Below are 24,734 nucleotides of genomic sequence, written 5' to 3'. Positions count from 1 at the left end.
CCTAGCATGTCTTACGGGTTTATGAGGAGTCCAGGTCGACCTGCTCCTCAGAAGAGGGCAGCTACAAGTGCTTGTGGGTAGTTATCTACTGCTGCAGGTCACTCTGTCTGCACAGCTCCATTCCATCTCGAGTATCTGTTAATTTTGATTAGCATGTCATATGTATAGGAGTGAAACTTTCCATGTGCTGGTGATGGAGGTCTCTCAGCCAGTGACCTTTCAGACACCAGTCTGGTACAGATCCGCAGGAGCACATACATCCATTCTCCTGTAAGGAGAATGCTGCTCCCTCCACCTCCTTGACCAGTGTTCTTCCTGTGGCTGCTGCCACTGTTAGCCTGACACCGCAGAGGTGAGTGCCCCAGCACAGCCCAGAAGGAGAGGTGTCCTAGAAGTCTGCATGCTGGTTTTGCCCCACAGGCTATGCTTGACATGGAGAAAGCTGTCAGCAGCTCTGACAGCTGAGGAACAGAGAAACCAGCTGCTTGACACGTGGTTGCTATAGAGGAAGAGACCACTGCCTCTTTGCAGAGATCTGTGCTGCCATGTGCCTGGCTGAAAGTGTGGAAGTGAGTAATGCTGTGCTGAGGGAGTCTAAGGCTGAGTAAATGTGAAGCCCTGGGACTTCAGCTGTCCTGCAACATAGTCCTTGAGGTATCAACATCCTCTGTCCCTTCAGTGCCTCTTTTTTGAGCAGTGAAGGTACAGAAAGTTCTCCAGTCTGCTCATTTGGAGCCACCACATCTATTTTCCATCCTCACTCTTACCCCGAGGACAACCGCACCAGTGAGAGAACTTGTGGCAAGGAAGATCTCTGGGAACTGAGCGAACTCCAGCCAAACATATTAAGATCCACCAAATGGTTAGGGGTTGCTAGTGCCTTCCGGCTAGGTCTGTGCTGATGTGGTGAGCTCAGGTTAAATTCCTGAGACCCTCCTAGCAAGCCAGTCGCCCTCTGCCCAGCAGAGACTAATGCTGAAGGTTTGGAAGGGAAAAGCTATGTTTTGTATTCCCTAACCATGAGCCAGCTGCTTGGCGTGACTTGGGGATGGATTGGGGCTGGCAAACTGAGATGGAAAGATGCTTTTGCCATTGTGGCCTGGGGTAGGATGGTGTTACTCAACTCAGTCCACAAATCCCAGAGCTCATCTGCCTCGAATAGAACCAAATAAACAAATTAATTCAAAGCAAATCTGCCTCCCCCCACTGCGGCACACACTGGGATGCTTTGCCAACAGGATCCCAGTAGGATGTCTCTTCCTCAAGTGTTGCATGCTATGGAGTAATGTTCCTCCACCATTTTTCCTTTGTGAAGTTGGCACTGCCCCTCACAGTAAGTGCATATAATCCTTTCTATATATATTTTTTGGTAACTGAAATGCTAATCATTATTTTATTTAAAGTTCTTCATACATTGGTTGTTTTTGTTTTTTTTTTTTCTTTTACAAAATCTTATGATCCTGGGAATGACAGGAACTGTACCTAAAGCCAAGTTGTGTAATTCCTTCAGGCAGGCAATTATTAGTGCCCAGCCAGGCCCTGTTAGCATGTTCCCTTCCTCAAGGATGGGTAGGATGTGGATACTTTCAGGCACAGGAGCTGATATTTCTCTGTCTTATGCCATTGGTCATCTTTTCACAGCAACTCTTCAGAACTTGGGGCTGAAGTTGCCCTCAAGTGACCAGCACTAGGACAGTGAAAATTGCTGGGCTAGGGAACTCTTAGTTCTTTTCCTTGGGTGCTTCTGTATATGCAGTAAAAGCTTTGAGCCTCAGCCACACTCGCTCATAGGACTATGCTTGGGGTCTGTCGTCAGAGAGCAAATGTGTCTGAGCTTCCAGGTCTTGGTAGCTCTCACCTAGCCTCTGCAGAGCTCCATACAGCTTTTGCTTTGTCACTTACAAAACCAGGAGTAGCAAAATAGGTAAAAAAGCAGTAGGTGACAGGCACCAGAAGTTCCTTTGCTGGCAGCAGGGTTGAATTAGTAGCTCAGCAATGTGTGGGCAGGTCGTGCCTGGCTCCTATGGTCATCAGGAGTAGGTGGTATTCTGCAGAATCTCAGGAGAGCTTCCGAAAGAGGCTGATAGGGACTAAGGTAGGGCTGATGTAAAATGCATTTCTCTGCAATCATTCTGGTTAGTTCTTGCTTGTCATTGAAAAACAAGAGCTGTTTGCTGTCCTCATCCTAGTTTACGTCTTGATTTTAACAAGACAACAAAGATTTTTATCAGCAGGCAATAATTTTGTGAACCATCTGTGCTCTTTGACCAATCCCACTTGCTGTGTCTGCATCCCTGAATGACCTGTAGCCAGGCTCCAGACAGCATATGGACCTTCAGCCTGCAAAGCTGGGTGTCTGTCTAGCAGCATGGTTACCTGTGCAACTTAGCTTCTTCTCAGGACTCTTGTTTGTGCCTCCTTGCAGCAGCTCAGCCCTCATTTTCAGGGTTTTCCTATGTTAGAAACAATTAGGTAATGAGTATCTGCACCAGGGACTTCTGTCTCTGGGATAAAACCATTCATTCTTGGATTCATACAGATCAAAGCCAGAAACAATCAACAGATCAACAGATACCTAAAATCACCTCTGGGACAGCACAGATTATGCATCTTTAGTTACATTTGCACTATTGCAGTGATATCTCCCAGTGGCACATTTTCCTCTCCTGAAGCAATTGTATGGGGACTTGAGGAATCCAGTACTTGGGGTGACGTTGCAGAAGGGAAACAGCTCTACTGCTGCATGTGGGCATGATTTGTAGTAGGGAATCATTTGGCTTTGTTTTGCAGATGTTGTTTCATAGTTTGCTTTTCTTGGTTAGATTACAAGGCTCTTTACACCTGGTGTTTTGTTCTTGTGGAGAAACCTGTGCCCTGTAATCAGAGCACCTCTTCATCTTCTCTTCGCTAAATTGAAGAGATGGAGTACTTCAGGTTTCTTACAGAAAGGCATTTCACCACGCCTCCAGTTATTTTTGTCATGTTTTTTCCATATCCTCTCTAGTTTTCAGCATCCCTTAGAAGATGTGACATACTTCACATCAGAGCTAGATGTGATATTTTAACATACATACACCCTGCTGGGATGAGGATGTGTAGGGAGGCAAAAATACCATCCTGTTCCTGCAGTGTTCCACTGCCCTGATGTCAGGGCATTGAACTGACAGTTAATACGTAATTGCTCGTCATTACCCCAGAAATCTTCTCATAATTGCTGTTTTCCAGGATTGTCTCCTATCTGCAGCTGCCGCCTGCATTCATTCTTCATAGAAGTGTAATTCTTCATTTAGCTTCATTAAAACCCCATATTGCTTGGATGGATTTGCCCTCCACAGTGATCCAAACTGCTCTGTGTGATTGCTCTGTTCTCATCATGATACACCACATTGCAGATCTGTGTGTCAGCAGCACACATTATCAATGTCAATCGTATGTTTATTTCGAAATAAAAATATTTATTTCCAGATGAAATCCTTGAATCCTGCCAGGCCTCGTACTATTCATCCTGGAACCCATCTAATTCCCTCCCCAGTGACAACTGCATCTTGTGTTCTGTCACACAGCCAGTTTGTTATTCATTTCACATGTGCCTGATTGACATTGTACTACCCTGTTTATTGTTTTTTATTGAATAGCATGGGCTCTCAGACTGTCGGTGTGCATGTATATAATTTCTATCAAGTTATGAAAATAGACTCCTTTGACAAGAGTGGTTCTGCATAAACCCCATTGATTTGACCTCACTTCTATTCTTTCCTTTAGTTCCCAAATTATTGACCTGTGCGTCATCTTTTCCGTTGTGTTGCGCAGGGCTGATTTCAGGCTGGCTGGCTGACAGTTACCTTGTGTATTGTATTTGACCTGTTTGAATACCAGCACAGCACTAGTTCCCTTTCCATCTCCCCACATCTTATTGGTATTCCAAGCCAGGAATGTCAGTAAGCCAGAGCTGCTGTCAGCCAACTCTTGTTCGATCATCCAGACTTGTTGGGTTTAGAAGTCTGTGTTCCCTGTAGACACAGTAACACCTCCCCTGTGCTGTGACAGGGAAGATGGTAAAAGCCATAAAACGGGATGGATGTCTCTGGTGGTTTGGATGTTTCTGATGGAGGTTTGGTGGGACAGAGCTAGCTTCTTTGCCCCAGCCATTTGGTCAGAGGTGGAGGTGTTGGGTAGGGTATTGCAGAAGACCTGTCTGTACCTACATTAGGATGCAGAGCAACCCAAGCTGGGACTTTCAAAGAAACTCAAGGGGCATATGGGCAGCCAACCTGTTTTGGCTCCTGGGGTACTAAGGCCTTTTTCCTTGCAGGTATTGCAGGTGAGAGTCAGGGAGGCATTTGCTGCTAAGCACAGAGCACCCTCATGGAGGCTTAGTGCTGCCATTTAGTAAAAGGGAATGGAAGCAAGGGCTTTAGAGCAAGATGTGCTGTTTTCCTGGTTTAACGCAGAGAGCTCTGCCTAGCAGTCTACATGGTATAAGAAGCGTGACCTTGTGAGCTGGACGGCTTCTCCATGCTTAGTCCCCAGGAAACACCAGAAACCATAAATGTAGTTACTGCAGAAAGTTGTAACTGCAATTACAAGCTTGAGTTCTTGGTCATTCTTTCTTGTTTGTGACACTCATTGGCCAAGATTTGTTTATTTGCTTGGTGTGGCTTCTCTTCTGACTGCCTTGCTGTTTTTTTCAGTGCTCCTTTTGGGACAGAGAAGGCAGACCCTGCGAAAGCTCCCACCATAAGAACAAGTTTATTTGGGGCTGCTTGTGTTTGCTGTGGTGGGGCAAGGAGCAGCCCTTGGGCGTGATGGGCAGCCGAGGTCAGTGCAGTTACTCGTGAGGAGTATCGATTCACTTTTTCTCTTCCACAGGACTCAGAGCAGAATTGGCTCTCCTGTCTCCCCCCAGCATGCAGGGCCATCACGGACTGTCCGGCGGTACCCAGCCAGCAATGGCCAACTCACCTCTAATGCACTCCCCAATGGGAACGGACATGAGCAGGGCAGCTCTGGGCCACACTTGGCTTCCCAGGAGCACACTGTGCCTGCAAGGGGTAAGGCCCTCAGGGCTGTCACTGTTTCAGGGCTTCTTGTTGGGGTGTCATGGGGAAGGGCAACAGTGTGAGTGGGGAACCTCAAGAAACCCTGGATTCCCACGACTGTGCTGCGGGGTGGGATGGAAAGGGAATTGCTGGGATTGGTGAAGAAAGAGACCCTACCAAAGGAGGACAGACCAGGGAAGCAAAATGCTGACAGCAGGGGAGAGGAGCCAGGGGCTGTGACAGATGCCTCCCAGAGGTGTTGAACATCACCCCAGCATGCTGCCTCAGTCAGGGTGATTGCCTCAGTCTGCAGGAATGGTGTCTCCCAGCTTAATCCTCAATCTGAGCAGCCCTCAAGGTCAGATTGTGCAACCAGCATCTAGTTCTTCCCTTTGGCTGCCCCCATGGTGCCTTCTGACATGAGCAGGGATCAGGCCAGGCTGCTGGGACGTGCAGTTGCTGAGCCTCAGCACCTCCCCAGCTAGGACAGATGCAAGTTGTCTTCTGCAGCTTGGCTCCCCCGAAGCTGTCATTCCTCAATGAGGCATCATGTGGCATCTTAGCCCTTCTGAGCAGGACAGTGAGCCGAAGTGAAGCTGTAATCTGGAAGTGGGAATTGAATGGGATAGTGGGGGTTGAGCACAGCAAGGGGGACACCCACAGAGACAGCTGTGTCCGTGGGCTGGGTTGGAGGGCTCTGGTGTTGAGCAAGCTGGTTCATGGTTAAACAATAGTTCTGTCTGATGCCTGTTTTATGCAAGCCCCTGAGAGCTCTGAGTGTGATTTCCCCCCATATCTAATGTGAGAATCGTGAGGGTCCAGGAGGGGACCACAGGTAACTGCATGAAGCCAGGGGACACCCGTAGGGAGACATTGGTTTTCTCAAGTCCTGTGCTTTACTTTATGGGTACCAGTGTGCCTGTGCATGTGGGAAATCTTCCAGTGGCTTAAGGGCAGCCAGTCTCCTGGCTACTGACATGGCTGTAGAAGGAATACTGCCTAAAGAGTAAAATACGCTCTCCATGCTGGGGTTAGTCCATATGTGTCCCTTCACAGGGAGTTATGCCACTCCAGCTGGGCAGGCAGAGAATTTTTCATGTGTTCACAAACCCTTACTGATGCTGGAGCAGGGGGCAGGCTGGAGTGAGCAAGGGGCATAGAGACACTGCCCTGCTGAGGGACACACACCCCTCCCTGCTCTGGGAATGCTTTGGAGCTCTAGCTGTGAATTACTGGTGCCATGGCCTAGAGATGCTGTTTCCACTTAGCACTGTCCTTTTCATTCATAGGGGCCAACCTGACAGAGAAGATCAGGAAGATAAAAATCGTCTTCACGCCCACCATCTGCAAACAGACGTGCCGGAGCGGGCGCTGCTACAACAGCTGTGAGAAAGGAGACACCACCACTCTCTATAGCCAAGGAGGGCATGACCACGATCCCAAGTCTGGCTTCCGCATCTGTGAGCACCCCGAGGCTCCAGCCCACCTTCTTTCTTGTTCCCCCACTCTCCGTGTCCTGCCTTTCCTGCCTTTACAGATTGAGGGCTTGGGCTGCTGTGGAGATGGGAAGAGATGGCCTCTCAGTGCCTTGGAAGATGCATCCTGGGATCCTTGGGGCTTACTCCATCTGTCTCTGGGGGAGGAAGACAGACCTTGCCTCATTGCTCTCTTTTCCTGGGCAAGCCACTTCTGTTTCCATGACACCCCAGGTAGAGGGGGTGCGTGTGTTTGAGGCAGGCCTGTGGCCAAGCCTCGCCACCCCCTCCTTCTCAGAGCCAGCTCGCTGCTTTTGTTGGCATCCAGTCTTGGGGCTGACTTTCATCACCTAATTTCCTCCTGTTCTCTCCTTTCACTCACGTGGCAGCCAGGAAAGCTGTCCGCAGGTTGCAGGCTGTTCTTATAAACAGGCTGGCTGAAACCTTTGCTCGCCTTTCAGAGCTGCTGTGATTGCTCATCAGGTCCCTGGGATGCCCAGCTATGGGTTGGGCACATCCTCTTGGAGCCAGTTGGTGGGAGCAGCCTGCAGGCCCTGGTGGGACTTCTCCTCTGAAAGCCTCTTTAACTCTCAAATTCATATAACACTGAGTGTAAAGTCTGGCTGTTGTGGACACCAGTTGATGTCAGAGGAATTTCTGCCTTCATCTGAGTCCAAAGATGTGTTTCCTCCCACAAAACTGGTTGCTGGGCTTGGGCAAATGAACTCCAGCAGGGTGAGAGCTCATCCCCTGGGATGAACCTGACAAACCATGCAGGGATGTGCAGCAGCAACGTTGCAGCTCATGCTGAAATGAGTCAGGATGATGTGTCAGGGAATCCCATGCCTTGCCTGAGTGTTGCTCACACTGAGGGACACTCTGGAGTGCTGCTGGCATCTAATGAGGCCAGAAAAGACATGACTTTGGTTTTATCTGTGGATGCATTTCCTGAGGCTGTACAGATGAATTGCTCCTGATTCTTTTGTCCCACTCCACAATTCTCCCACTTGAGCTGCTGGCAGGGCCAGGGCTGGCAGTGAGACAGGCTCTGAGGACGTGGCTCTCTGCCTGTTCTCTCCTTCTGCATCTCCCATCCCCGCTGAGCTCTCTTCTGGGCTGGGAGTAAAAACCCTGCCAAGTGGGGAAGGGGCGATGCAGGAGAGAAGGAATTGTGCTGACTTGGCTTCTTGTTCTGACTTTGAGCTGCCATAGCTCCTGCCCCACTCTGAGGAATCCTGCTGTGCCAGAAACACAACCTTGGCTGTGGGGGGCTGCCCCGCAGGGTGCTGGAGACCCAGGCTGGCCGGGGTCCCACAGCCCATCATCTTCAACCCATTACTCCATTCCTGAGCAGAGCTTGGGCAAGATGGTGGTGCACAGCAGGGACCCCAGGCTGCATCCAGGCTGCAGTGCTGACCCTAGCCCGGAGCTGGACGTGCTCCTTGAGCACCGTGGGGCTAGTGCTGGCCTGGATGCAGCTGTGTGGCCTCCCGCAGCTGCCCCTTGGCTAGAGGCAGTATGTCAGTGTCTTGCTAAGCAGGCCTCTCTCCTCTCTTTACCTTGCAGACTTCTGCCAGATCCCCTGCCTGAATGGAGGGCGCTGTGTGGGCCGGGATGAGTGCTGGTGCCCCTCCAACTCCACCGGGAAGTTTTGCCACCTGCCCGTTCCCTCTCTGGAGAAGAAGCAAGGAGGGAGAGCCCCGAAGACCCTGGCTGGCAGCTCCATGAAGCACTCCACCTACACCCTGCCCTTGTCCAACCAGCTGGGTGAGCGTGGCTCGTAACTGCAGACCCTGCATTTGTCTTCTACTTTGGTGCTCCTCAGATCTTCATTCACAGGCCTGAGGAGGCCACTGTCTCCTATACTTGGCTTTTCAGGCCAGGTGGTCAGAAAAGTAGTTCCCCTGGTTTCCAAAGGGCTCGGGTTGCTGGGGGAAGTTTTGATAGGTTTATCCAGGTTTTGGGCAGAGAAGTATTTTAGATGCAGTCTTACCTTTACTAGAGTTCTCTTTGGGGTCATTCTACCTCTCCTCCCTTGTGACTGTTGATGGCACGATGCTCTTTGGGTGCCAGATTGTTGCCAGATTGTCACAGCTGTCATATAAACTCATCTTCCAGCCTCCCTAAACCCTTCCCTGGTGAATGTCCACATCAACCACCCTCCAGAAGCCACCGTGCAGATTCACCAGGTGGCCAGGGTGCGGGGCGACGCAGAGGTGTCTGAGGAGAACAGTGTGGAGGCAGCCCTGGTGCCTCAGCTGGCTGCCATGCCCTGGTACACCCATGCCCACGGGAATGGCAACAGCATTGCCACAGAGGGCATCCAGCAGCAGCAGAGAGCCCCAGGGCTGCTGGGGAGGTGCTTTCGGGAGGCTCTCCATGGACAGGTAAGGGGTCACCTATCAAGCGCTGGAGTATGTGTAGATACGTTTCTTGTTTTGGGGTGTGGGTGCATCGGCTGACAGGGCAGGGAGGGTGGCCTTTCACTGTGTGAAGCATCAGCATGGGCATCCCCCAGGTGCTGTGTGCATGGGCAGCAATGCTTTAGTACTTGGGAAGAAAATCCCTTGGTTTGGCCCAGCAGGGAGACCTCACTGCCGTACCCTGACCAGGCTGTGCCCTGGGGCAGCGCAGCCCAGACTTGATGGCTTTCACACACAGCCTCTTTTAAAAAGAGTGCCCTATTTATAGCAACATTTACAGCCACGCTCTGCGATTATTGTAGGAAACGTATAAAACATAGGAAAATTCCTTTCCCTCTCAGACGATAAATGAAAGTCTGATTTCCATGGAACGACGCCTTCCTGGGCAGCTCGGCTGGGGCTTGGGAAGCAAACGCACGTGAGGGGCTTTCTCACCCCTGTCCCTCAGTCATCATAATTTCTTATTTTGTCTTGCCCCATATGTTTCTCTTGCGTCACTGGAAAAGCATTGGAGGTTTTTGGCACCCACAGGAACACCTGTGAGCTCCCCGGAGCAGCTCATGCTCAGTGAGATCTGCCCCTGATAGGCAGCCTGGGACCCAGCCCCCTCCCTACTTCACCTAGCCCTTTCTGGGGGGTTGCTCCCAGTTCCCGTCCCATCCCTCAGTTGCTTCATCATGTCACGGTTTCTAGCAGGGTATGTTCTCAGCCATTCCCAACAGTAAATGAGATCAGCCCCTGGGGCAGAAAAGCTCCTCTGTAAGGAGACAGCAGCTCTGTTCCCCTGGGAGCAGATGATGGTGCACAGAGATGCTCATGGATGTCCAGAGATGCTGCAGGAGGTGCTCTGGGGGGAGCAAGGGGGTCGGCAGGGGGTACCCTTGCAGTGCTCACACCTCACTTAGCCGGGGTGATGCTATGCCTGGGAGAGGGTGAGGAGCCCAGCGGGGAGTGCTTGCCTCTCCCCAGCTCTGCCGCAGCCGAGCCGATCGGTATGCGAGCACTGGGCAGGCGGCCACGCACGCCTGGACCGGGGCCAGCTCTGGCCTGTGGGCCACAGCAGCTCCACTCTAATGGGGAAGCCTGTAATCCAGAGGGCCTTGCCGGGGGGGGGGGGGGGGGGGGGGAGGAGGGGAAGAGAGGATTATTAAGCAGAGGAAAGTGCCTGACAGCAGGCTCCCGCCGGGCTGGACTGGTGCACCCATTTCACTGGCTAATCAGCCAGGCACGGGGCTGATCCCAGGGCTTTGCTGGGTGATATCATCTCTGGTTCATCTATTGTTCTGTTTGATGTCCCCTTCCCCTCTAAGGGGTGCATTTGATGGAGTCTTGTGTTTTTCTGTCTGCACAACTGTTTACTGTCTTAATCCACATCCCCAGTCCTGCTGTTTCCCAGTGGGGAGCTGTGCAGAGAGGGCTGTGCCAGTCTCTGACCCCAAAATGTCATTCCCCATGCTGGCTCTGCTGCTGCCATGCCTGCCACCTGCAGTGGACAGGTGCACATCCCCTCCCTGTCCCACAAACCTCTGATCCTCTGCTCCTTTCTCTGCAGTGCACCAACCCGCTGCCAGGGCTGACCAAGCTGGAGGACTGCTGTGGCAGTGTAGGGCTCTTCTGGGGTGCAGATCGGTGCCTTGCCTGTCCCCCCCGGCCAGGTGAGTACTTCCTCAGCCTGGGACAGCAAGAGGGATGGCCAGCACCATCAGCAAGCAAAAATGTCCCAGGCTGCCTAGTGTCAGCTAAGGAAGCACAGAGCAGAGCTGTGGGTCTCCTGCCTTGGGGCTGTCTCTGCTCTTGGGATGGGCAGTGTGTCTGAGGCAGCCTGCAGGGCCATGCTGGCTTCCACACCAGCCCATGCACCCCAAAGCACCACTCTGGTTTGGGTGCTGGGCCCAGGATCAGTGCTATTTCCCTAAACCACCCCTCCAGTGAAGTCAGCAATTCCTGCCATGCTAGCCCGACTCAGAGGGAGAAACAGGAAAAGAGCAGCCGTGGTTTTAGGAGGTGCAGTCCTAGATTGGTGGAGGAGGCTTCAGACTCAGCCCTATAGAGTTACGGGCTTGCTCTGGGCCCGACACGGGCTTGGCAGGGGCTCTGGAAATAACACTACATCAAACAGTTGGCAGGAGCACACCCGTGGTCCATTCCAGAGGCATGGGCGTCCAGCCCTGTTTCTGCTGCGCTTGGGAGCTGGACAGACTGATCGCGCAGGAGATGGGGATTCCTCGTCTGCTTTGGTCGGGGTGCTCCATGACAGGCACGGCCCCTCGAGCTGTGGCCCCATCCTGTGTTGTGGTAGAGAGGCTGTGTTGAAGGGCTCCTGGCTTTGGGGGGGAGGCAGCCCCATGGGCACAGTGGCTCCCGCAGCCGGTGCTGACCAAGTCTAGTGCAGGGCATGGTGCACGCATCCAGTGCAACACAGGCAGGGAGCTGCACACCTCTGTTGTGCCTGCCTGCCCCCTTTCGTCACTGCCAGGCAGCTTGTTCACATGCCTTCACTACATCAAAGGACTAAAGCAGACAGACCCCATGGTCTGGGAGACTGAGAGTGGAGGTGTCCAAGGTGGCAGGTTTTGTGCAAGCAAGCGTGGTGTTGCTGCCTTCTAAGCTCTGCTGCCCAACTGCTGTGGCTGTCCCAACTGCTCACGCACATGCTTGCAAGAGCTGTTTGCATCTTCTTGTCTTCCCTCAGTTTGGTTCCTCCTCAGCCAGGGGTAGGGCTAGCTGGAGCCAAATTCCTCACAATCGCAGACAAGGCTGTCAGCATCCTGGAACCCAGTGCAGATCTGAGGAACTCTGACTGCTGTTGTCTTCAGGCTTTGCATGGCTCTGCCATGGCCATGCTGCTGCTTGCCTGGACTCGTGCATATGCCAACCCCAAGGGAGCTATGGGCACATGTGGTGTGGGGGTGACCACAGGGTCTCCAGGTTCAGCACAAGCAAGGAAACGCCCCAGATAGGCCTCAGCTCTCTCTTCTTTGTCCCTGACATTTGCATCCACAGTCATGGCTTTCTCCTCCCCGTCCCACACCAGTCTCCCCGTTTCCCACCCTGTCCCTCTGTGATCCCCTCCATTAGGAAACAGGAGGTGATACTTAACACTTTGGTTAGTCTACAGATGGCTGTGAAATGTCTGCACCTCCTTTCCTTTTCTCCATGCCAGAATGCTAGGTATCACTCAGCAGCCAGAGCTCCAGCAATAATTTGTTCTGCTGTACTTGGATCTTCAGGCTTCAAAATGTGTCTCTAATCAGAGGCTTCCAAAACTTGAAAACAGGCACAAAATACCCCCATGTGCTCCATGTAGTCATCTAGCCAGTAGAGCAGATGAACTTAAGAAAAACCTCCTAGCTGCCAGCAGGTCCCACTTTCACAGCTCAGTATGTGCTCGTGTCCCAGCAGCATCTGAAACTCAAGGGAGGTTGTCACTGATGGTCTACATTGAGTGGACAAATGCTTGTCTGAGGTTTTTTTCCAAATTAATTCCATGGGGATATTAAAAATGTATCCCATGGATCTCCACCTTCCTGTGCCACAAGAAAATCCCATTCCCTGTCTCTCTGGCTTTGGGAAATAAAGTTCCTCCTTGGAGACCAAATAGCTCTTGTTGATTTTGGCAGGAATTCAGGCTATCCGAAGAGGCTGTTTTCATCTATTTAATTGTGTGCAAGTATCTTCCTCCTTTGGCTACCTCTGATTGACTGCCCCGTAACCAGCCCCACATGCAGGAGGCCACACAGTGCAAGTAAAGGGAGCCGTAAGGCAGACGTTTGATGGAGGCAGCCTAAGGGAGACCGGCTGTGCAGTGAGAAGCCCAGGTGGCTGGCATGCTTTCCTCTGGCATGCTGTGTTCACATGAGATCTTGCCCCAGCATGGAGCAATGGAAACAGTCCTTTCTCCATGATCTACCTGCTCCATTGGAGCCATCGAACACTGTGATCTCTCATTGCCCCTTACCTCCTCTGCCAGGGCTCCCAGGTCCATGCCTGTCTAGTGTGAAGTCATCACTCCACATCATTCCTGCCTGTAGACCACATCCCACAATCACATTCCTTGTGTCTTGTAGTCTTGCTGGTTTGTGTTGTGCTCACTCACTGGGCTGTAGTTCAGTGACCTGGTGTCTCGTGCACAGAGATAACACATCCAGTGGATGTTTCCAGCTTTCTTCTTGGCACTGTGGTCTTCGGAGAGAACTTCTTGCACTCGTGTGTCCCAGGGAGGCATGCACCAGATCAGACTTGACAGCGCTGGGAATTTAATTCCAGCAACCAGAGACAGAAATGGCAGAAGCTAGTTCAGTGTAAACACTTATAAATGTACAGAAGTGCAGCCAGGCAATAGCTAGACAAATGGAGAACTTGTTTGGATTGACTGTCTGCCCGAGACACTGATTGTTAGTAGAGGCTGGATACGTCCGGATGTCTCTGTCGACTGCTGCTTTCATGTTTGGTACGTGTTTGTGTGCAGAAAGACATCAGAGAAGGAGAAGAATTGGAGGCAGGCGTCTGTCCGAGCAAACCTGTCATGACCAGTCCCCACTATTTTGTGTGTTTTGTCCAGCATCAGGAAAGCCAAGGCACTTGAATGCTTCATCTGCATCCTAAGGAGAACATGTTGAAAGCTGAGTTCAGAATTAAGGTAGGGGTGAGGTTGACCTGGGCAGGACTCTCTGTAGTGGGTGTTGCATTAGTCTCACAGGTTTCCTTTAGGCTCTGTTCAGGCCTTTGGCTGCCTGGTTTGCTGCTGGGAGAGTCTATATTGTTAGGCCACTTAAGAGAGGTGGGCACAGAGGTGGTTATTCAGGCAGGCTATGGAAGTCATTGGGAGATTGCTGTTGTTCATGTAAATGAGAACTGAAGATGGGAACCCCAAGATGCGTCAGAGACAGCCCTGGGAGAAGAGGGAGAGCTGAGAGCTTGCTCCGTGAGCTGTGGGGCAAAAGCTGTCACCCAACCCATGAAAAAAAGAGATGAGCCAGAGGCAGAGCCATGGAGGGTGGCAGGACACCTGCGTGCTATCATGCAGCTGCAGTCCTTCAGCTGCAGCTGAAGATGGCTGGGTGAAATGTGCTTGCATTGCAAGGTAGGATAAATCAGATGGAGACATCCAGTGACCCTCCTGGGTCTGTAGTACTCAGAGGAGGCAGAGAAGCAGTGAAAAGCTAGAACAGAGAGGTAGGAACAGCTACCTGAAAGGTAAAACTTGGAGAAGACTAATAGTAGCACAAGGGAATTGGAGGATGAGGAAGCAGCTGAAGTAGAGACACTTGGACGTGGCTGGAAGGAATCTTAACAACTGGCAGAGTGTTTGAGCAGCACGGGTGAGAAAGCTGCATTGAAGCAATGTCCTGTCCCATGGCAAGCTCAGGATGTGGGGCTGGTACAGGCATACTGCTGGGAAGAGCTACTCCTGCTTCCCTGCCAGGCCATATGCCATTTCAGGGCATACAGTAATCTGTGGAGAAAAACATGCTGGTACAAGAGATAGTCCGTGAGAGCTAAAACCAGCAAGACCCAAGATGCAGGTCTACACAGACCCCAGTGCAGGTGTGGGTTTGGACACCAGTTCCCCTGAAGGCTTGGTCCTTGTCAGGAATGTGGGGATAAAGAAAACTGGTAGCAGAGAGTTCTTGCCCTCCTCTTCCACCTCCTCCCTGCCCCTGAGACCACACACATCTGTGCCAGCAGTGCTCCAGGACAAGCCCATACTGGTGATGGGCACCATCTCTGGTGCTGCCCAGGAGCTACAAGTCTCACCTTTCTGTGGGGGTTTGGGGGACTTTCTGGGTGCAGCAGTAAACCTGCAACTTCCAGGTTCTGTTTTTTTCAGGGCCCCCTGACCCTTATTTCAGACTGCAAGCCAGCCTGAGCATGGGCTGGGCTGTGCACCCGCCAATTGTGCTCACTGCAGATCTTCCTGGGCTGCTTTCTCTCCTCCTGCCTATGGGTTTTAACTGCATTAAGAAACAAGTCTTTGAAGGCTATTGTTTTGTTTTTATTCCCACTCCCCGTGTTTTTTCAAGTTTTTTTTTTTGTCCTAGAGAAAAGTCTGAATTTCACTGGAAAGTTGGATCTTGTAATGTCTGGCTTGGCGTTCGCAGCACTCCCCAAACAGACCTCCCACCACGAGAGGGGTGGCAGCTCACCCATGGAGCCGTCATCATCAGAAACACTGAGCCGCTCCCCTGTGCTGTGCCTGCAGGCTCTGAAGCAGCCACAGGAAGCCCCTTGAAAATCAACTGCCTGGCCTGCTCTTGTGATCAGACTGGGGAGGATACGGGGAAAAAAGCCCTGGAAAGATGGGAAAGAGGCTACAGAGGGGGCTGGTTCTGCCACCACTACACCATGTGCCACTGGGAGTCTATCTGGGGCAGCAAAGAAGGGCTGAAGTGGGGAAAGAAGCTGAAACCTCTGTAAGGTTGTGGCGAGACCACAGAGAGCAATGCTTAACTGGGGAAGCACAGCATTTTCAGGACTGCCTTGTTCTGCAGAGTGGGTGTTTTGCCCGTCATTCAAGTGCAGCATCATGGTCTCAGCACACAGCAGCAGTGTTGCAAAAGTGGTTTTTTTTAGGTACAGGTAAGTGTTGTCCCAGATAAAAGCTACTGTAGGAGCAGGATGAGGTTCTCTCTGTTGAAACAACCCCAAACACCAGAATCTTTTTCTTTGAAGCATCTTTTTCACCTTGTAGATCTTTATTGACCATAAGCAGAGCAGAGGGCTTAGTTTTGTATTGCACATTGGCACTGATGCATGCCCTCCCCACCCCTGCTACCATAGCATTTTAGGGGGCATTGGAGGAAGGCTTGCTGGAGCATGCCTACCACAGACTACCCGGAGGAGAGCAGGCATGACAGATATGGACTGAAGGATTTGTGTCCTTTCCCTCTCGTCCATTCTGGCTGGGAACTCAGCTCATCCCCACAGCCACAGCCCTGCCTTACTTCTTGGTCTGGTATCTCCAGTACTTCCTCTCTCAGGAGGCTGTTGTGGAGTCCAGGCTGCTCTGCTCTTCTGCCAGCAAGTTCAGCAGCTGAGATGCTCTCTGCAGCAGGGGCTGATCATCTCTGCTTCACACTAAACCAGTGTGAGGTTTGACTGGGCCCAGCACTCTACCCCTCCAGGTGCCATGAGACCATGAACTCTGGCTCCTTTCATCTCCCATGTGCTGTAAAACCCAGGGTAAGAAGAGGCACCACAGCCACTCTCCTGACTGCATGCTCTGTGCCCACTGCAGGCATGGGGAGATGCCCGCCATCCCTCCAGAGTGGTGTTTCTTCTATGGAGCTGATGCAGGGTCTCCAGAAATGTCTGTGAATGCTGAAAGTGGCAAAGGAGTTCAGCAAGGCAATGTTTCTCAGAGAGATAATGTCTTTTGTACGATAAATGAAAAGAGTTGAAAGAAATGGGCTAGCTTTCAGCAGCCAAGCATTTCCTCACTTTTCATCTGACCACAGGCTTGCCTCTTCCCCTTTTAATAGAGTGATTTTGGCTGGCCTAATGAAATGTATTATCTCACCCTACAAACGTTACCTCACTTGGGCCCTTGTGGCTACCACCACTAGAAGCGCTTTCTTTCCACTTTACCATGAGGCTGAGCGTTTTCATCCTGTCTTCAGTATTTGGGGAATCAGGGCCCTTAGGTAAACCTTCTTCTCCTCGGAAGTGATGGAAAACTAGCCTAGCTGCTTAAATCATCCTGCTAGGCTGCAAAATCCCTCTGCCCAATTTCTATGCGTTCATTTCCCTTCTTATTCTCCTCTGCTCAAGTATTGCTCTAGCTGGGGACAGAGGTGCTGCTGGGAGTCCTGGACTGTGGTTGCTTCATGCTCATCTCCTTTGTGGGTCTGTGAGCTTACCACACATACATACTCCTATGTGCAAGCCCTGCTCCACCAGGGATGCACAGTGCCTGTAGAGCTTGCAGAAAGCAGCACCAGAGAGTGGGATGAAGCAGGGATGGAGGGAGCAATGAGGAGAGCCAAGGGTGAGTCCCACTGCACAGGTACCTGGTGAGCACATAGCTTTGGCACAGTGCCTACAGGGCTAAAGTGCCCCCGAGGCGAGGCACTGAAATCACACCCCTGAATCAGGAGCCAGAGCTCTCTTCCCTCCGCAAGCCTGAAATCCCTCTGCCCAACAGATGCAGCTCAGCTGCTCCATCCCCAGCCTCAGGCACTGGGACAACCCCTTCCTGAGGAGAGTGTAGACAGACAGACAGACACAGGAGGCTGGGACTTCTCTGGCTGTGAGTGCTGGCAGGTTTCTGCCCTCTCCGACAGGCCTTTTCCCTTTGCTGGGTTTCAGAGGAATAGCCTCCAAAGCCATTCTCCCACTTCTAGCAGCTGCAGGGGAGAGAGTGGATGCTGATCCCTTTTGCAGGAAACTCGGATGTCCTGGGCTGGTTTTTCAGAGGTTTTTGGCCATCTCCACTGTAGTTCGGCAACATAAGAACTCGTGGAAGGAAATGGTCCTCTGCTCGAGTAACCAAGTACAAAGCTGGGAGTTAATAGCTTACATCCTCCTGCAGCCTCACACTGTCTTCCCTTGCGGCCAGGTCCTGGCAGAAAGAGAGCAGCCTCCGTCCAGTACTTCAGAAACTGTCTTCGTTACCCTTGGTACAGAGAGGTCTGCTCACATTTCATTACAGTTATTCTTTCCAGGGAGCACAGGTTTCTTTGCAAAATTAAGGCATTTGTCCGCAGCCTCACAAGCGATTTGCTGCAGTAACAGGCCGCAGGTTTCTGCAGGCTGAGTGCTGAGGTGGCACAAGACCTGCACGCTCACCCCTGTCACTGGTATTTTTTTGCCTTGCCCTCTCCCCAGCAGCATCTGGCAGAGGGATGGTGCAGGATCTGTTTCTCCACAAAGGCTTTTCAGAGAGGGAGTGGGGCTCTGACACATGTCATCACTGTTTGATCTCTGGCATGCTTGGCTCCCCTTCGGAGGGCTCACACATAAGGATGCTGCTTCATTTCAGCATCTGTTATCACATCGTGCTGAAGCTGACAGATGCTTCCAAGCACAGTTAATGCCTGTCAGCAGTCCTGAGCCCACAGGCTGTAGTGTGAGAGGACCTGGAATCCCACTGGGGCACTGAGCCTGGAGCCTGTGAGCCAGAGGTTGCTTTTCCCTTCCCAAGAGGTTGGAAATATACCCAGTGATTTTCAGTATCAGCAGCACACCCCTTGCCCCTAACATCCAGATATCAGACTGGGGAGGAAACAGGAAAAAAGCCCAGGAAATATGGGAAGGACGCTGCAGAAGGGGCTGATTCTGCCACTGCTACACCACGTGCCACTGGGAGTCTGTCTGGGGCCGTAAAGAAGGGCTGCCCACAATTCATGACTGAGCTTTTGAAGGGCATGAATAGATTGTTTTTGTCTCAGTCGTTCACCCAGCTGCTAAGGATCTCTCTGCACCCAGAGAACTTTGTAGCTTCATTTAATATACCTGGGGAAAACAGGCTTTCTATTCTAGGTACAGGCTGGTGAATGAGTTGTTTTCCTGTCTTTTATTTCCCAAGCACATTTATCCTAGGAGTCTGGTCCCTAACTTTTGCCTTTCAAGAAGTGTCCTAGAGTGGCTTTAAGCTGCATTACAGGGTCAGAGGACCAGGACAAAGAGTCACGGATATGTGTTTTCTCTGCCTCCAGCACACTGTTTGTGTTTTTAACATTTGCAGTCTCTTTCTGACCATCTCCTGATGCAAGGATGGTCTCAATTTGTCCCTGGTTCTCAAAAGCTGCAGTGTGTTAGGGTTCTGCCAGATCCTTACTATTGCTATTGCCATGGAGGCCTTTCCACATATGACACCAGGGTGTGAGCTACTGATGCCAAACAGGAGGAATTGGAACATTGGGAATACAGCTGGACAGGAACTTAGCTGTTACACGGACTTCTTGTTTCCAAATGTACAGTCCAGAAAATGAAAAAGAAACCCCACCCTGGGAAAATCCCATCTTTAGGCAAAGCATCTTTCTTCCTACCCCACCCTGCGCTTACTCACTTCCCAGCGCATCACCTCCTGTATTCCCTTTCCCTTGCTCCAGAGCACGGTGCGTAAATTTGACCTCCTTGGAATGTATGGGAAATATTTTACTTACCTTTAAAAAAATGGGAGAGATTTAATTGTGGAGTTTATAGGCTATTTTGAAACCCACAAAACTATTTTAAGCAGAAACCTGAAATTGTCTCTTATGAGAATGATTGGGGAAGGAAATCACATGCAGTAAAAAACAGGGAAATGTAATAAACAGGCCCTGGGCTGTTACTTCAGCATCCTGTCGAGGACCCCTGTCATTGCTCTCATGTGTGATGCCCCTTGCCATATGCCACTTGGCTATCCAAGCTGGCCCAGGAGGTACCAAGGTGACATAGTGATAGATATGAAGCACAGACAGCACCTATGGGTCGCAAGGTTGGCACTTGCCAACCAGCAGGAGACACTGCTTGGGAAATGTGTTTGCTCCCATCTTTCCCCCTGCTGTGGGAGTCATCAGAGGCCCATCCAAGGCAAATTACAACCCTTTCCCCTCTGCAAGGAGGGCAGGGAGAAGGTAGAATGCTGATGGCTGGCTCTACTGCTAACATCCCACACTGTTTGCTTTCTTTCCAGTGCACCCTCTGATGGAGAATGGGCAGGTGGAGTGTCCCCAGGGATACAAGAGGCTGAACCGGAGCCACTGCCAAGGTAAGGATGCTGTTTACGTATCTCTCTATCCTTCCCACATCCACTGTCAGAGTTGTAAGTATCTACACAAGTAGAACAGAATTATCTAGCTCCCTGATACAGATCTGCAAAGAACATGACTTAGAAAAATCTCTGTGCTTTCATCAAGGATGAAAGAAAATCAGGTAACACTGGGCTGTATGGCTCAGCTGTTAAGCTTAGTCAGCACATAGTGGGGCCAGCCCAAGAAAACTCACCTGTTAAATCCTTCTAAGCAGCTAAGGACATGTGTTGCTGCTCTGCTAAGTGTTGAATGTAAAAACAGTTCTCCCATAGTCTGAAGCGACAGAAATTCTGTTGCCTGAAAACATTTAGGAAGGTTGTCAGCTTGTTCAGTTGTTCATTTACTAGTGGTAGAGTGCCATAAAAGCAATTCCTTCTGTTCTGAGTGTGTCACTTGTCCATGCTGCCAGGCTGCCTTGCCAGCTCCATGCTGATGGGGTCTGTCCATTTGTCACTCCCACAGTCCCTCAGTTCCACATAAGCAAGGTGCTATCTCTTCACTTTTCTCTCTGATTAATGTGTTTGGGCGTCTCTTGGACCTACAGTGCTTATGTTTTTTCTGTGCTCTGAAGTGGAACTTTATGGTTCTCTTCTTGTGATTCACGGTAAGCTGAGAGGTGTCATCTTGAAGATACAGCAGGGAGCCTGGGCACCAGCCATGCACATCCAGGCCTGGCAATCCAATGACTCATCTCTTTTAGCTGGGACTTTCCACCATGCTTAATTAATGATTCAGCCTCCCCACATCGTCCTGGGGGAGAACTTTCAACAATAGAACAGCTTCTATTCTTGGTGCTCAGATCTCATCCCTTATGTGGCCACAGACAGTGCTGTGGGTGTGAGCTACCAGAGAACATCGAACAGGAGTCGGCAGAGCAGAGCAGCTGCAGGGACTCAGTGTCAGCAAGCAGAGACCTGCAGCAAATGCTCTAGATTTGTGTCCCCTCTGGAGCAGAGAGAGGCTCATAGGAGCAGAGGGATCTGGCAGTGTGGACTTGGCTAGGAAGGTGGTTTTGCACTGGAAAAAGCGTGAACCAGAGTTGTGCCTCTGTGTGCTCTTTCATAAGCTGGGCTAGTGAAGTACCATTCTGCAGATACTCTAGCTGACTCAAGGTGCTTTTCCCATCTCTGCTGTTGCAGCGGGATGTGTGTTAGGTAGCCCAGCACTGCACTTCAGGGTCCAGCGTGAGCACTTTGGCTGATAGACTATGGGAGAGGCTACATGGAGCCTTCTTTTGCCAGCCCAGGTAGGAGGGGAGCCAAGGGGCTGGACAAGGGCTGATGGCTCCTGAGACCATTTGCTGTAGGAGAGGAGCTGAGCTGGAAAGGAGCTGAGGCCTGGTTTTGCAGGCTGACATCAAGGCACAGATGAATGACTGGAGAAGGGCCTTGGCAGAAGCCCACTTTGTTCTGTATGGACAGAAAGGGCTGCCTCTAGTGTCTTCCAGCAAAGAAACAAATGGCTCATTTCTGCCAGATCTCCTTTCCTTTCCTCAGCTGCATCCCATTGAGCAGGAACAAGGCTGCAGTGAGTCTGAGTTGAGAGGAGTGCTGGCAGACTCAGTCAGGGAATCTCCCGGTGCTGCTGGGCCCAGCAAGAAGGATGGCACTAGAAGGGGTAATGTGCTTGCTAGATTTGAGGCAAAGACTGTCTTGGGGGCTCAGTGGTAGGGAGGTGTGCAAGCAGTCACTGCACAGGACACACACCAGCACCGCAGTGTCTGTATATACTTGGTGTCTGCTGCTGACAGGTCCTTTCTGCTCACCGAGCACCAGGAACCAGCCTGCACCTTTCCAACACAGGCCTGTCCCAGCCTGGCTCTTTCTTTGAAGCACCAGCAGGCTTGTGTGGGGTGGGAAGAAGCAGCTGAGGCAGAACATGGATCTTGGTTTGTGGTCCCTGAGGCCTCTTCTTGTGGGCTAGCCATCCCTGGCATGCTGCAGGAGGTAGGAGTGCGTGGCCCTGAGCACACCTGCCTGCTCCTGTTCCCTGTGGGGATTTCCACTGTGTGAGTCCTCTGCTGCCAATGGAATAGATGGGGTTGGACTAAGGCTGAGATGTACGTGGCCCAATTTTAAGTTAAGCTCATAAAACCTAGCCCTTGGAGCTGTTTGTTTTGTGCTTTCATTGCTCTAATGCCTTCAATCCCTTTGCTTATGTGGAGGCCAAACGCTTGTCCAGTTGATGTGTTGGAATGAAATGGTGCTCTGACCATGGCAGGGAGTGACAGGGATGAGCCCTGAGGCTCCTCTGGAGAGACAAGCCTCTTCTCTGAGTGGGGTTCCCAGTACATTTGGGGTCTGGCCATCGGTTGTTCTCATGAACTCTGTCCTGTGCTTGGTATAGAGTAGGAAGCCATTAAATTACTTAGCCAAATCCCACTGCTCCCAGGCTTGCTGCACATCACTGTGGCATTGGTAGTTCCAATTGGCTTAAAATCATGGCCTGGTCTTGATGGCCCCTATGTGTCTCTACCGTTTGTGGGACAGGCAGGGTTTGTGGGTGAACAGCAGGGTTTAAGAGCGCAAGACTGGGTAGGATCTCTCAGGTCACTGCATCTGAATTCCAGCTGTCATAGGTGGCTTTGTGACACCTTCACTTCCACCAAGCAGTAAAGCTTCAGCTCTGAGGAATAAGGTAGTGCTGGGAAAGACATTCCTGGGCCTACATGCCATTGGGCAGGCTCTTCCACTATCTCCATTCTTCTGAGTGTTCCAGCAGCCCACCTCTGCACCCCTTTCTTATACCTTGAGACAGTCTCTAGAACGCAACTCGGTGCTCTCGGGACACCTGAGGTCTCACCAGTACCTTGTACACTGGCATTGGGACTGCCATTGTCTTTGGAAAGTGTTTGGTGTGGTGTTGCCTAACATAACATTGACATTTCTTGGTCTTGGCAGCTCACAGGTGCCCTATGAGCAGCAAGTGTACCCATGTTCCTCTCGCTGCCTTCTTCCATCTCTTAGCTTGTAGCATATGTTCCTGTGATTTCTTCCAGGGTAGTGCTGAGGTTCATCCCACTCCTGCTGCTCCATGTTCCCACTTCTAGTGCCTCCTGATACAGAACCTTTCAATAGCACACTGGCTTTTCTGGGCCAAGCTCTTTAGTGGGGATATAAAGCTACTTCAGTCCATGAGGAGGACTTCCTCCTCACTCTCCACCATGAAAGCTGCCCTTAGCTGCCCCTTATGCATCTTTTGCCAATCCTTGTCTTGCCCACCTTAGCTCATTCATTCCTACATGGTGCTGTAGGAAAGGTTTTATTGCAAGCCTGATGAGTGAGCCTGGTGGTGTTTCCCTGAGATAAGCCCAGCTCCCTACCCAAAGGCTGGCTCTGATGCCTGCTGAGTCAGGGGCATCGCCAGACCTTGAGGCAAGGCTTGAGCTTAGCAATGTCCTGCTTGCTCAACCTCTTCCTAGAAGAAGACACTACAGCACTGAGCCACAGCCTGGCCCACCACCCCTGTGTCTCTGGAGGGGATCAGTCACTGCCCTCCCTCTGTGCTGGCACTGAGCTTCTCAGCAAGGGTCCTCTGCAAATGATGACTCCATGTGAGCAGGACCAGGGATCAGGTGGAAGGACAGCCAGGGTGGCTCACTGTAGGGACCACATCTGTGTTCCACAAGGACTACAAAGCAGAGTAGTCATTCATGAGCTACCCCTGCAACTGCAGTGAGCGAGCTCTCTGCTGCACATGTGGGACTGCTGTTGCCACAGAGGTCCCCACCATGCTTCTTGGTGCAGAGGCTCTCCCAGACACCAACCTGGCTGAGACCCCTTTGGTCTATGGCACCTGAATAGGAGGCACAGGGTACGGGGTGCAGTTCACCCCTAGCTTTCTCACATCTCACCACATCTTGCATCTCTCGTCTGTCCACAGATATCAATGAGTGCTTGATGCAGGGCCTTTGCAAAAATGCCGAGTGTGTGAACACCCGTGGCAGCTTCCGCTGCACCTGCAAGCCTGGCACCATGCTGGACCCATCCCGTAGCCATTGCATCTGTAAGTGCTCCAGGGAACCCCTTGGTTTGGGTAGCCATTGCATCTGTAAGTGCTCCAGGGAACCCCTTGGTTTGGGATGGGACCCAAGCAGGAGCCTATGGCTGAGTGGAGGCTGCAGCCTGCGTTCACATCTCTTGCAAGTGCATCTCAGTTATACTATCCTGCTTGTGTGCAAGATGGGTCCCCTTCATGCATTGTTCTCCATGGATATGGAAAAGAATGGCCCCTACAGAGCCTGGAGGGGACATGCCTGCAGTGTGGTAGCAGAAGACACAGCCTCCTGGGCTGAGATTGCTCCCACAGGAGCTGGATTTGCTTGGGTGTGGCACTGGTGGGACAATTGCCTGATGGCTTGAGTCTGGAAGAGTCTGGGAGAGCCCCTCGGACGAGACATCCCTTGGAACAGGCTGGAAGGCACGGGCAAAGAAAGGCCTGATGGGGAGAGACTGAGTGTCCCCCACTTTGTCTGGGGAGCACAGAGCTTGACCTTTTCACTCAGCCTGCCATTGTGTTTCAGCGGACAAAGCTGTGTCGATGGAGCAGGGGCTGTGTTACCGTTCAGCAGCTGGTGGCGTGTGCTCCTTCCCCCTGTCCCACCGCATCACCCAGCAGATCTGCTGCTGCAGCCGTGTTGGCAAGGGCTGGGGGAAGAACTGTGAGGAATGCCCTGTGCCTGGCTCAGGTGAGTGTTCCTACCTTGGCTTTGCCTCTTTGGTTAGAGTGGGGTTTGGGCTTGCCTGAACTTGCTGCCGCTCAGATGGCTGCAGGACCCAGAGCTGAGCGGTGCAGATGCTGGCCTGTGAGATGGGTACAACAGCCCAGGAAGCAGGCCTGGGTAATACTGGGAAGATAGGGAATCCCCTGATGGGAAACCACTCTCTACCATAGGAAGAGCACAGCCACATCTGTGCCTGGCTTTACTTGACAACCATTTTGTCCCTTGTACATCTGCTGGGATGAAAGCCAGGTGAGGATGAGTTTGGCATACCTCAGCATGGGATTGGGTGGAGGATAAAGCACTGAAACCCTCAGGACTGGAAAAAATCTTCAGGTGGT

The 24,734-nt window shown here is 51.6% G+C and overlaps 1 protein-coding gene across 4 annotated transcripts in view; it reads left to right on the top strand.

The window, feature by feature from the left end:
• The window catches only part of LTBP2 (latent transforming growth factor beta binding protein 2), a 71,538-nt gene that overhangs the window by 27,520 nt on the left and 19,284 nt on the right, over positions 1 to 24,734 (top strand). For all 4 annotated transcript variants that reach the window (XM_062623939.1, XM_062623930.1, XM_062623920.1 and 1 more), the window contains exons 4-11: positions 4,870 to 5,051; positions 6,329 to 6,499; positions 8,081 to 8,281; positions 8,633 to 8,901; positions 10,490 to 10,592; positions 19,556 to 19,630; positions 23,556 to 23,678; positions 24,196 to 24,360. In XM_062623939.1, coding sequence (XP_062479923.1) covers positions 4,870 to 5,051; positions 6,329 to 6,499; positions 8,081 to 8,281; positions 8,633 to 8,901; positions 10,490 to 10,592; positions 19,556 to 19,630; positions 23,556 to 23,678; positions 24,196 to 24,360 — 1,289 coding nt within the window. The remainder of the gene's footprint in view (positions 1 to 4,869; positions 5,052 to 6,328; positions 6,500 to 8,080; positions 8,282 to 8,632; positions 8,902 to 10,489; positions 10,593 to 19,555; positions 19,631 to 23,555; positions 23,679 to 24,195; positions 24,361 to 24,734) is intronic.

Source organism: Pezoporus occidentalis, unplaced genomic scaffold, assembly GCF_034315485.1.
Source record: "Pezoporus occidentalis ecotype Australia unplaced genomic scaffold, CSIRO_AGI_Poc_V1 ctg108, whole genome shotgun sequence".
NCBI classification, from domain to species: Eukaryota; Metazoa; Chordata; class Aves; order Psittaciformes; family Psittacidae; genus Pezoporus; species Pezoporus occidentalis.
This window is presented reverse-complemented; position numbering and strand designations above follow the sequence as displayed.